The 12,679-nt window shown below is 39.9% G+C and overlaps 1 protein-coding gene across 1 annotated transcript in view; it reads right to left on the minus strand.

Moving 5' to 3' along the window:
- Positions 1 to 1,794: 1,794 nt before the first annotated feature.
- The window catches only part of F5 (coagulation factor V), a 34,108-nt gene continuing 23,223 nt past the window's right edge, over positions 1,795 to 12,679 (minus strand). The window contains exons 16-25 of the mRNA XM_039717898.1: positions 12,047 to 12,257; positions 11,041 to 11,220; positions 9,859 to 9,975; positions 9,285 to 9,356; positions 8,129 to 8,220; positions 6,690 to 6,845; positions 5,695 to 5,839; positions 5,427 to 5,575; positions 4,487 to 4,669; positions 1,795 to 3,686 (exon numbers count right to left, since the gene is read on the minus strand). Coding sequence (XP_039573832.1) covers positions 3,498 to 3,686; positions 4,487 to 4,669; positions 5,427 to 5,575; positions 5,695 to 5,839; positions 6,690 to 6,845; positions 8,129 to 8,220; positions 9,285 to 9,356; positions 9,859 to 9,975; positions 11,041 to 11,220; positions 12,047 to 12,257 — 1,494 coding nt within the window. The 3' untranslated portion in view covers positions 1,795 to 3,497. The remainder of the gene's footprint in view (positions 3,687 to 4,486; positions 4,670 to 5,426; positions 5,576 to 5,694; positions 5,840 to 6,689; positions 6,846 to 8,128; positions 8,221 to 9,284; positions 9,357 to 9,858; positions 9,976 to 11,040; positions 11,221 to 12,046; positions 12,258 to 12,679) is intronic.

Here is a 12,679-nt window from a genome sequence, read left to right on the forward strand (position 1 = left end):
GCACAAGGCTTCAGGCACAGCCACCCATGTGGTATTGTCACTTGCAGATGGTCAGCTTTGGACACCCTGCAGCCTCTTGGAAGCTGGAATGAACATTAGAGGGCAGCAACTCCATTGTGATGCTGTTTGAGGCTAAAAGCAGTTAACAGTTGACTTTGGACCTTTGGATCAAAAGGCCAGTGTGAAGGCATCCATCCAGATTTGTGAAGAAATTATTTGCTGTATTACTCTGAACTTTGGTCACCACCTTTCTCCCTCAGTCCAAAAGAGTTTATGTTTGTTAACTTTAAAGATGCATGTGACAGCATGAGTCTCTGAGAAAATTGCAGGAATTCTTGCTCTCCTTGTGTACTTTGAAAATAATCTCAATATACACAGAATTTAATTCCACAGTGTATAAAAGGCTGTGCAGGACTGATTGTTTTAACTACAGATTTTCAAAAGCCTTGACAAATTCAAACAAAGATGGCTGCTTAATAAAATTAAAATACTTTGTGTATGTGGTTCAGCTAGGATAATTTTCTTCACAGCAGCCTGTATAGTGCTGTGCTTTGTTTTTTTTTACTAAACGAGCACTGATAACACATGTTGTTTTAGCTGGTACTGCAGTGTTTGCTCAGCACCAAGGCCTTTTCTTTTCCCCACCCTGCCCCACTGATGAGGCTGGGGCTGCACAAGAGGCTGGGAGAGGACACAGCTGAGCCAGGGGATGTAATATGCCAGACTGTGTGACATTGTGCTCAGGAGGACATGCAGGAGGAAAGGAGAAGGATGAAGGGGGAATGTTCTGAGTTATGGTCTTTGTCTTCTCAAGCAACTGTCAGGTACACACCTGAGGCCCTGCTTCCCTGGAAGCAGCTGAACACATACCTGTTGATGACAAGGGGCAAATGAATTCCTTAGTGTGCTTTACTTGCATGTGCAGCTTTGATTTTCTTATCAAATTGCCTTTATATCAACCTGCAAGTTTCCTCTCTTTTACTCTTCCAATCCTCTCCCCCCACCGCCAGAAGAAAGCCATCAAGTGACTTGAGTGAGGATATAGCTGCCAGCTGGGGCCAACCTACTGCAGTCCTTTTTGGTGTCCAATGTGAGACAAGAGGATTTTGAGATAACACCCCCAATCAGAGTGTGCTAGGAATTTATAGCTGTTATTGGTAGGGGTTCATACTTTTTGTCTTACTGGATGTAAGAGTCTGGCACGTTAGTGATTGGTTTGGACTTTTGCTATTTATCGTAGCACTTACCATCTTACTCTGCTGTGCAAGGGAATGTTTTCTTATCAGCAATGGCCTTGTGCCTGAGGTGGCACAGGGCCCAGACATCCCTGCTCTACAGGGCAGGCTGGAACACCACTGGAATGGGGTTAATTCCTATCACAGTTGCCTGGAGGGTGCTGTGGCTTAGACTGGTGACTAGGGCAACGTAAACAACTCAGGGGTGTTTTAGGTGGCACTGAACAGTGCCACAGAGTCCAGGCCTTTGCTTTTTACCTCTCTTCCCTGCCAGTGAGTAGGCTGGGCATGAACAAGGGCCTGGGGAGAAAATAGAAGCAGGACAGCTGACCTCAGCTAACCAAAGTACCGTTCATTACTAAGCAAAGGCAGAACCTTCAACTCGTAAAATTGATGCAGATGGACTGAGTCATGCTCCTGCAATCAGTTTGCAGTTATGTAACTTTACACAGAATTATATGTGTGTGTGTATATGTACATATAAAGAATGAACTACTTACTTAGAACATTAAAGATCACTGCCTTCTAAAAAATAATTTCACAGTTATCACATAAAAACTTGGTTCTGCTGAATTCAGCAAGCATTTATTGTCTGTTTTCCAAGGTAAAACCTCAATCCAAATTTTACATGTCTTTTTTTTTTTGTGAATATGGCTTGTGTTGCAATTTCATGGTGGTGTCAAACCAACATAAATTAAACACAATTACAAAATACTAAGAAACCAACCTTTAAAGATGAAACAATTACTCATACTGATTCACCATTTGAAATTAATTCTAATTGGCACTGAAAATTTTACTTTCCTGTTGCAAACTTTCACTATTACCAGAGCTACTACTGTAGAGGCAAATATACAAAATAAAATGTTGATGCCTTTCATGCTACAAAATTAGCTTTATTTTCCAGTGGAGAATTATAACAGTTTGTGACATAGCAAAAAAAAAACAAAAACAAAAACAAACAAAATAGAAGAAAATATTTGTTTAGTTTTTACACTTTTTTCACTCCTATTCTATACCTTCTCTTTAAAATGCAAGTTCTGTAGGAAAAAGAAATTAAAAACTACTGAAATAAAACTGGCTAACACCATCCAAGGTTCAAACACAAACTATTTTAAAAATCCAGCCTGCTGAATGGTATCTAGTGTTATAAGTGAAGTGCTGCAAATAAACAATTTACAGGATAGAAGTCCAGAACACTACTGAAAGCTTAGCTAAAATTCTGCTGGAATAATGAGTTCATGGACTGTGTATCTATTTTTCAGATGTAGTTATCCTGGGAAAAATCCACGTAAAATCTATGCACAAGAGTATTTCCATTAGTGAAACACTGTTAAATTGTAAGAGAAGATGCAGCTGTTTCTGTTACCCAGTTTCATCTAATCCTCCTCTACCACCACCAGGCTGTACTGTCACTGAACAGCTGCAGTTCTCAAAGCTTTCCTCATCACAGGAGCTCCCTGAACCAACAGTCTAAAAGTGTATAGGGGACTAAGCATCAGGAGTTCTGAATTCTTGTTTTGGTTCTCCCATTGCTGTTCCATGACCTGCCAGGTTAAATCACTTCCCTTCTTGTTTCTGGGATGGAAAGGCACTGCTGATCCCCTTTTCCCTTTCCAGGGCACTAAAAATGAATTCTTTGAAATCCACACCAGTCATTTGTACTGGGTATGCAAGAACCAAACCAACAATGCCAGTACACATTCTCTGAGAAGGGGTTGCACATACCTGAATGCTGAGACATGTCTAGCCTTTGCCACAGTGTAGGTGAAAGACATGTGGAGGAGAGGCCACCCCTACAATAATTTCTCACCAAGGCACTGCTGGAACACAGCACCACAGCTCCAGATAAGCACTGGTTTTCCCTCTCAGCCTTGTGTATGGAGAACATCTACCTGCTATAGCTTTCTATTCCTTATCTGCTGCAAAAGCATTACAAAATGGAGATAGGGCTCAGGATCAAGGCCAGAGTCTCCATTCCTAGGAATTTAGGACTTAATTTTAAGTAAAAATATAACAGAGTACTGGTTATAATGAAGAAGTGATAATACTAATCAGAAGGGATTACTATTTCTTCCAGAGAAAAGAAGCTGTTTTCTAAAGTGTGTATTTATAGGAATGAAACACCTTCCAGAGAAATCTCTCAATCCTGCTGGTAAAACATTATGTTCATTTGACAAAGCACACATCCAAACTACTAAGTGTGACTGTTTTAAGGGCTTTTCAACAAACAAGTTGTTCTGCATGATGACTGCTGGCAGGTTAAGAGCCCCCAGACTCATCAGTCCTTTTCACAGCCAGACCCCCACCAAAATCACATCCATAGAGTTCCACCCGAAGGGCAATCCCACGGTACCATGTTTTTGGAACAATGCGGATGAACCTGGACAGGATGGGTGGGTTAAAAAAATTCTTGATGTGCCCATTGCTGTTTGTATTACCCAAGAAAACCTGTAAATACACAAACACAATTAGTCAAAAGGTGGCATTTGAAAAATACTCTGCATTTTCTCTTCACAACAGATGCAAGCTGTTGCATTAGTCACACCCAGGGTAGATGGACTGGCTCATTTCTGGTTTTAAACAAGACCACAACAAGTCTCTTCCTAATGTGCTGGGTTAAAAGTAGTTCAGGCCAGCAGTACCTGAGTCTGAATGGATTAAACAGCCTCTGTTTCTATGAGAAAATTTGCCATTCTAATTTTTAATGGACCAAACCCTCAAACTCCCCTTATTTCATCACTGATAATAGCCCTTGTGGGTTAGGTTGGTGTGGTAATACAGGAAAAAATACAAAATACTCTGTTTGCTCTGTGGGTACATGAAATTCCCCAGCTCTGCTATAGCAATACTGCTCACTATCATTAATTTCACTTAAAAAATCAGGGCAGAAATAAAAAAAAACTAAAAGAGGCCCTGGGGAATCCATTATTCACTCAAATTAAATGTCCTTGTGCATTCAAACTAAATGTTCTCCTTTACAAACAGTGTCAGCTCCTTTTATCACAATTTGGCTGCATTCTCTGCAGATACAGCGTTCATTCCTTTTATTATGATTAATCATGATTACTAAAATCAGATGGGTACTGTGGCATTATCTGTAGTAACCTCAGCTCCCTAGCACTTTACAGTCCAGTGAGAATATCAGTTTCGCTGGGCATTCTGCCTTTGAGCCTTGATTGTGTCCAGCACCTAAAACCAAACAATTCAAAACAACAAAAAAAATAATTTTCCTGGGCTAACAGTGATACCTTTGGCATTGAGCTTGAACCCTCTGTGTAGGATTTCCACTCAGAGCCTTCATTGCTGTACAGAAGAACATAGGTTTTCACAAAGTTTTCAGCTGACATGGATGTGACCCCCTGCGTAGCAATAGCAGTGATCTTCTTAACTGTGAGGAGATCAATTTGCAGCCACTGTTGGTTGTTGTTAAACTACAATTGATATGAAAATTTGTGTATTAGCAAACATGTAAATGTCTGTATTTGCTTAAGTGAAAAGCACGTTAACAGGTAGTTAAAACTGTATCAAAGAAGTCCAGAAGAATAAAGCCTGAGGCAAGTCACAAGCATTCTTAGTGACCTATATAATTAACTTTATCACTGCAGGTAGTGTATTTGGAGTCTTAAGATTTAAGCTTTCATGTCCAATGCATAATGAAATATAACAGATTTACCCCCAGTGTTAAAACTAATACTAATACTTAACACTAATACCAAATGCTTATACAAATGAGCAGCTTCCATCATATCTCAGGGTGCTTTGTGAAGAAATGCAGCTCCATTTCAAAGACACAGAAGCTCACATGCCTTGCTGAAGGTCACCCACCTCCAGATCCACTAAGCTGCACTGCCTATAAGCCAACTCAGAATGGGTTTCTTTAACCCCTTTGAGAAAAATATTTAAATTGCACACATCTCCTGAAATTAAACAGGCTATTCCCACAGGGAAATTCTGCAGACTGTGGCCCAGAGGAGACCATCCATCTCTGAAAGTATGTCACTGCTGTTGCCAGAAGCTCAACAAATTTTCTGCTAAAGAGCTGAGTGGTGCTCTTCCCAAAGGATAGTTGTGAAGTGACCCTATCTGCTCAGCACTGGACAGAGCATGCAGGAAGCACCATGACCACACAGGCAGCACCAATTTATTAACCAGATGGCCCTGCTGCCTTCCCTGTTGTTCTCTTGTTACCTTGGCTCGCCAGGCATTCATCTTTCCATTCTGATTGAGACGAGCAAGTGAAGCATCCCATGTGTTAAACCAGGATGTCTTAGTAGATGAGGCTGTTATCTGGGTATTCTTGATCTCTCCACTTTCCATTCCAAGTGGCAAAGAGCAACCTGTTGAGAGGTGCACAGTGTCATCTCCAGTACACCCAAGTGGCCACAGCTAAAGCAACAGTATTGGAATGGAGAAGACCCACAGTTTGTCAGAATGGAAGCAATTGACCAATTCTCACCATCTACTTCACAGCCCAGAAGCTCCATGCGAAGAGTAGGCCTGTTGTAGGCCTCAGTGGAGTAGAGTCTGATGTACCTAGCAATAATAGGGGGATCAATGCTGTTCTCTTTTACATCATAGGCATTGGAATTTCCTTCAAAAATCTGTTAAAAGAAAAAAAATTAAAAACCCACACATACTTAATTTAATGCAAACACTAGTTTGGATGCTGAAAGCCTGCTCTTTTACAAATGTAGTCTTTTTTATGTCCTTAGCCCCATCCACAGTGATAGCACACCCTGTGGTGCAGGGCCACTTGAAATATCTCATGGTCCCATATTAGCATATTTGGAAGTGTCTGAAGGCCTCCGTTTAAATAAGGAACCTTTTTTTAAATGTAAGTCAATAAAAATACACGAGCAAAGAGGAAAAAGGAGAGGTAAAAGACAGCAAGCTTTCAGTTTGGGAGTTGTACCACAGAAACCTTGGTGTAAATTGAAGGGAGCTGTAATAGGCTGGTAGTGCTGGAGCAGCTGGGCATAAGATGAACCTCTTTCAGCATACAACCACACTCAGCACACAGGCCTTCTGCAGGCAAATCAGACAGTTGAAAATTCATCTGCTGGGACACATCAAAGGAAGGGATAAGAAGCAGAATCTAATCCCAAATGAGGTAAAGGGCTGATTTTTAGTTCAGCTTCCTGCTTCCTTCAAAAAAGCTGCCATGGCCTTAGGAAATAATATAGGGAGAGATGCCTGTGAGAAAGCCAGACTCCACACAGTCAAGGTCACAAGGCCAATCCAAATCCCAGTAGAGGTAGGTCCTCACCTTACAATTTGTCTTCTAGTCAGAATTTCATTAGTTTGGTAAATGCCCTTTGGGGTTTCCAGCTGTACCTATTAAGGCTCCAAAGGCCACAATTTTTTCCACTCTTTCTCTAACATTAACTAAGACTCACTGTATCACTCAGTGATGCCGCCTAGGTTATTGCAACCCCCATGGCACAGACAAACCTTTCTTGTCGGTGAGCTGTCTCCTTTGAAGGTGCTCCACGTCCGTTTGTCTTTGCTGTAAACAAGAAAATACTTCTGGATGTACAAGGACTTTAAAAACTGCCTGGCTCCCTGTGTTTGTATCCCAGTGAGCAAAACTTGTCTCTGAAAGTCCACCTACAAGAGCAAAGAGTGTTTATAAAGTCAATAATGCACAGCAAAACCCATATAATTCTTTGGCACTTTAATATGCAAACACTAACATTCTCTAAAGCAATAACAGATTCCAGAATATCTATCAGAGATCTATCAAATTAATGCTCTCTCATTTAATTTGTGGTTTTGCGTGTGCATTTAATTTCAGCATTTAATGCTGAGCCATTTTACAGGGTTCAGCACTGCACCACAAAGGCACCTCAAAAATATCTGTGTGTCTGTGGTAGGCACAACTTGCCCTCTGGCCCAATTTTACAGATAGGTAAAGGAGCACAGAGAAATTAAAGGCTCACACTTTTAGAAGCCACCTCTAATTTTGGTTACGAAGGCTGCAGAAAGGCATATGACATTCTGAAGTGCTGAAAAGCCACCATTCCTGCTGATACCATATCTAAGCACTTAGCACATAAAAACAAATCTGGAAGGTGTGCCTGTCAGCAGTGAAACTCATTCTTTGGGACATGCCCTCCACACCTCTGCATGCTTCACTGCAGCAACCTCAGCTTCTCACCACCACAGCCCCCTGTTAAATTCTTTCTCTTCCCAATGTTATTTACAGTTCCACATCAGATCTCCCAACCTTCTCCCCCTACTTCACTTCCACTAACTTGCCAGTATGTCAAATGCTGGCAAATCAAACACAACAGCCACCTGCTGAACTTGAGTCTCTCTTGTCTTCCAACCAATTTTAATGAGATTTATAAGAAATCAACTATTCTCCCCAAATTTGGATGCAAATGGCTATGTAGTGCAAAAGTCATTGGGATGGCAGAAAAACACAGAAGTAAGGTGACTGAATGATAGAGAGCTTGAAGTCATAATTATAAGCTTAGTTTCCCTGTGAAGATAACTGAGCTCTGTCAAGTGGGACAGCAGCAAACAAATCAAAGAAAAAACTATCTGAATCAAGGCTTGAGCATATGACACCTTAAATGATCACTTAACAAACATATACATACAAACATGTACTGTTAGGTAGACAAAGGAAAAATAAAGTAGTAGAAACAATGACCCCATTTACCTACAAAATATTTACAATCTAAATTGTGATGGTAACTGTCCAGTTAATGAGCCTCAATAGCAGCAGATACTGGGTAACCCCAGGAAAGAAGAAGAGTTCATGGCATGAAGAATCTTGCCACATTTTTTTCAGTCTTCCCCAACAGTCTTCTCAGTGACAAGAGCAGCTTGACCTTCTAAAATAAGCTGTAGGAAAATCATAACTCAATTATGTTGTACTTTACCTGGATCCAAGGGAGTTCTTCCTCCATTGTAGTACTCCAAGCATTGTACGTTCCATAATTATTTAATCGGGCTAACTTAGGTTCCCAATAGTCTAGACAGAAAATACAAATAAAGCAATAATTTTAAGAGGCATTGAAAAAACAAACTGAGGCTGTTATTAGCTTTGAGTTGGCTAACAAATTTCCCACCCCCCAACGAAAGGATTAAAGAAAAAAAAATACAAACAAGAGGTCTAAAACCATAATCTAGGATAATTTGGACATGGTCAGCAACTGAAAGTTATCTGCACTCTGCAAAGCTTTAAAGTTGGCAAAATGACAAAAATAGACTTTTATGTAACGTACTGTCTGCTAATTTGGAGCCAGGGTCTTTAGTTTGCTAAACAAATTTTGGCCCCCAGAAGGATCAGACACAAATGTGCTCTACATTAATGGAAGAGAGCTCCTCTTTGCATAACAAGGTTTCCAAGTTAAAAACTGGTATAGAATGTATATTACAAACCAGCTTTCAAGCCTTCATAACACTCTGTGGGGAAACAAAGAAAATCAAATCCATAAAAAATTAGGTTTCACAAAAGAAGTTATTTTTTATTTCAAGGGAAAGGATGGGAATTCCTGCATGCGTGTGTAACCTGTACAGCTTGATTTGACACTGTCCGTGTAAAATTCTAAGAAAATTCTCTAAGTAATGATCCCACTTTTGTACCACAGATAAACTTGACAAATTAAAGACTCTGTAATTGCTCTGGATGTCAGGGTTCCTAAGTCTTTCATAACAGATATATTTTGTACTTTCACATCTCACACTGCATGCAAATCTCAAAACCTTTTTGAACGCTTGGCGTTATTTTCAAACAGGGAATCCAAGGGACAAAAAATGCTGGATTTGTTCCTGATCATCCAGCAGGCCACAAACAGAGGGCCCTGACTCTCCATCTTGTGACACTGATAGCAGACCTGTGACACTTAAAATACAATGATGATGGCTACCTAACAGAGCTCTCAGTCTCTGCTTGCAGCACTGGTGAGACCTTTAGCCTGACAGCTGATTCACTACTGAACTGATCTTGAAAGACACTGGAGAAGCCAAAAGAAGACAGAACTGCAACTGGGGGTGTTCGGGAGCATGCACAGACCTTTTAAAGGATAAACTCACCTATGTGATGTGAAGCATCAATCTGTGAATCAAGTATAACCCCACTTGCCAGGCCCATTGGAATCCTGCACTCTGAAGGGAGCACAGTAAGTTTGTGGTTGAAGAAAATGAAGGCTATTCCAATATATATTCTGGTGAAATCTAAGACAACACCACTCAGGACAATAGTGTAATTCTAGTACACTATTAATTATAATAATTTTTATTATTATTATCTAGTAATTCTATAACACACCCTCTTCCCAGCGAAGTCTAAATTAATCTCTGCAATTTCTCTCAACACATTAATCCACTGGTCACCATAGGGAAACCTCAAATTCAAAGCTAGCATGCCAAAGGAATAAAGGTAGTGTGCTAAATATTTCAAAGCTAGTATTGCTGAAAGCTAAATTTTTTTTCTTCTAGAACAAATTTACAGTGACCACTCCACCATGTCCTTAAATGTGAATAATTTCCTAAGTTCTTTTTTGGTTTTTTGCAGAACAATCTCTCAAATTTATTTCTAGTGATCCTGAAAGGGTAGAGAAGACTTCATAACTTGACTTTCCCAGCCAAAACCCACTGTAGTTCATACCTTTCTCTATAACCAAATAGGATGCCTGCATTCCTGCTTGCTGGTATTCCCCTACTTCAGTGTCTAAAAGCCACCAGCCAGGTCTCTGTGGTTTCATTTCAATTGTTCTAAATGAGCCTTGAAAAAAGGAAATGAAATGTATCAGAAACATTTGTGTTAAAAGGCTGATATGAGTGAGGCTGAATTTTAAACCAAAGACCTTCCTATGACCTAATCCAGAAAATTTAAATACACACTGCAATGAGAGCAGTAACTTCCACCATATCAGTGATTTTTTTCTTAGCAAGCTAGATCTAGCTGGAGACTGAGATTGGAATCAGGTTGCCAGATCAAAACCCAACCTTTGGTGATGGTTCAAAGTACAAAACCTTGGCTGCCTGTACATAACAACAGATATCTGCACATTAACTACAGTGCTGAACAGTGTAGTGAACAGAGTTTATTACATAATGGTAAGTCTGTGGAGCTGGTTATGACTCTTACTCTTGCTGTGCCAGTGTGTTGTTCCAGTAATGAAAAGGATATAAAGAAGCCAAAAGTAGAAGTGGGAAAATTAGAAGTATGGGCCCTCCCCTCACTTTCTGCATGCTCTAGGCGTGCCAAGGATTAAGCAGGAAGTAGGTATGGTTTCAGTTGCTTGATACACTTCTTAGAAAGCACAGAACATGTTTTCATTGCTTTTCTTGTATTCCTAGTTACTGCTCCAGGTAATTCCAGCTAATTCTGGTTCCCATTTAAACAAAAATATGTAGATTTCACAATTAAAAGCACTACATTAACAATAATGAAATAAAATAGTGAATAAACTACCCCTAATATTCACTAAAACTCCTAGTATTCCAAGCCAGTCCTATTATTTCGATCTCCTTATTGTCTTTTTTCTTTCTTGAATTCTTGTAGCTGGCAATACAGGCTTCATAAGTGCTGTTATTGCACACTGGCACTGTTGACACTGATGGGGCAAAGGATTTCATCCTGCAGTCTAATGAATACTTACAGCCTCTTTCTCCCTGGAGAGAGAATAAGAATTCTCCTAGGGCGTACAGTTCTCATTTCTGTTCTGTATCACTTACCTGGACATTAAAACCCCCAAACTCTCACCATATGGAGACCTTTAAATTGGTATGATAATGACAAACTGCAGAGGTCACCCCTTAGAACTTACTCTGCTCTGATGCTTACCTGGGAGGAGAGTGTAAGTACCAAGCTGATGCTCTGGCTCTCCTTGTTCTATGAAAGTCTGTCCATGAAAATGAACAACATGAATGTCTTTTGGGCCACCCATATTCAGCAAGTGCCATCGGACTGTTTCACCTTCATACATCCTCAAGCCTTGCAAATTGTAGGTAATCCCATTAATAGCTGAAAATAGTAAGATTGTTAGTCAGGAAAACTGATCACAAAACAGGTCTCAAAGTGCTAGAAAGTAATTACTGAAATTAGCAACATATTTAATGAAGCAATGCATTTGGGAAAAACATAGTTTTTTCCAATTTCAAGTGCAACACACTTCACGGTGCATGTAAACAAACTCAGAAAATCCAGGGACCTTAACAGAAGATTTGAGCACAGCTTGGTAGCAGCACATGGCAGCCAGAAAAACAAAAATATTTAAATGTAAGATGGGAATATCAGGCCCAAAAGAAAGGACAGCTATCCAAAACTCTTTCTGAAGCTTCCATTTCCACAGGTACAACTGACATACCTCTATATCCATGGAGAGGTGTATGAAGGGCTGTTCTACAGCTGCTTCAAATTCCTCAATATTGGAATTGGTCAAATTATTAAAATAATGATTGGTCAATAATGATTGGTCAAATTATTAAAATATTTTTAAATTTCTTGCAAGAAGATGTGAGGGTACTTGCTTCTTATTGCAAAGAAGACTTCTTTGTTTCTTTTTTTCTTTTAATGGGGGGAATATACATGTGAATGCAAGAGAGAAGTTTTCTGTTGAAAGTTTCAGTCTAATATATCCTTTCTTTATTTTAACAGCAAATTTCCCATCACTGCTAATTTTTACATGTAAACCCATGACTGCTATCAGTACAATGGATAACAAAAAAAATTCACATAACTAATGTGGGGGATTTATGCATGTTGAAAATGACCATGAGCTGAAATACTTCCCCTGACATATTTCCCTCTACCCCAATAAACTGCATATTTGGCAAAATGAAATAGGTACCATAGAATTTGTGGCATTGCTGCATTTCTTGTGTCTTCTCATTACAAGGCCTTCCAGAATGTTTGTCGAAGTACCAGCTTTTCTCTTCATCAAAGACCATAAAAAGCAAGAAGAAGTCTCGGGTATATGTCCTGCTGCTGTTTGATTTGCTGAAGAATCCTTTTTCACAGATCAGTATTGGCCCTATCAAACCAGACTGAATGTCTTTCTCCTAGAAGGTAATAAACTCATATTAATGGTAAAAGTGGATTTCCGAAAAGATAAGAAAAACCCCATAGCATTCTGCAGGAAGGCATCAGCCCCTAAAAATCTAAAGCAGGTCCTAGAATTACTGCTCTCTTCTATCTTTACTCTTCCCTGCTCAGTCTACCAGAGTTGCCCAGTTCAAATTCTTCCATACTTTATGTCCTGCTTTAAATGAGTGCAAGAGATTAATGTCAGGTGGGAACATCGAGCCCAAAAGAAAGGACAGCTATCAAAAAATGTGTTCTGCAGCTTGCACTTCTATAGCCATGAATCATTTGGAGATATTCAAAACCCAGCTGAACATTGGCTCTGGATATACTACTCCAGCTGACTCTGCTTGAATTGCAGTGGTGGACTGGATGATCTCTGGTGATGCCTTCCAACACA

Source organism: Passer montanus, unplaced genomic scaffold (genome assembly GCF_014805655.1).
Source record: "Passer montanus isolate IOZ18808 unplaced genomic scaffold, ASM1480565v1 scaffold39, whole genome shotgun sequence".
Taxonomy (NCBI): Eukaryota; Metazoa; Chordata; class Aves; order Passeriformes; family Passeridae; genus Passer; species Passer montanus.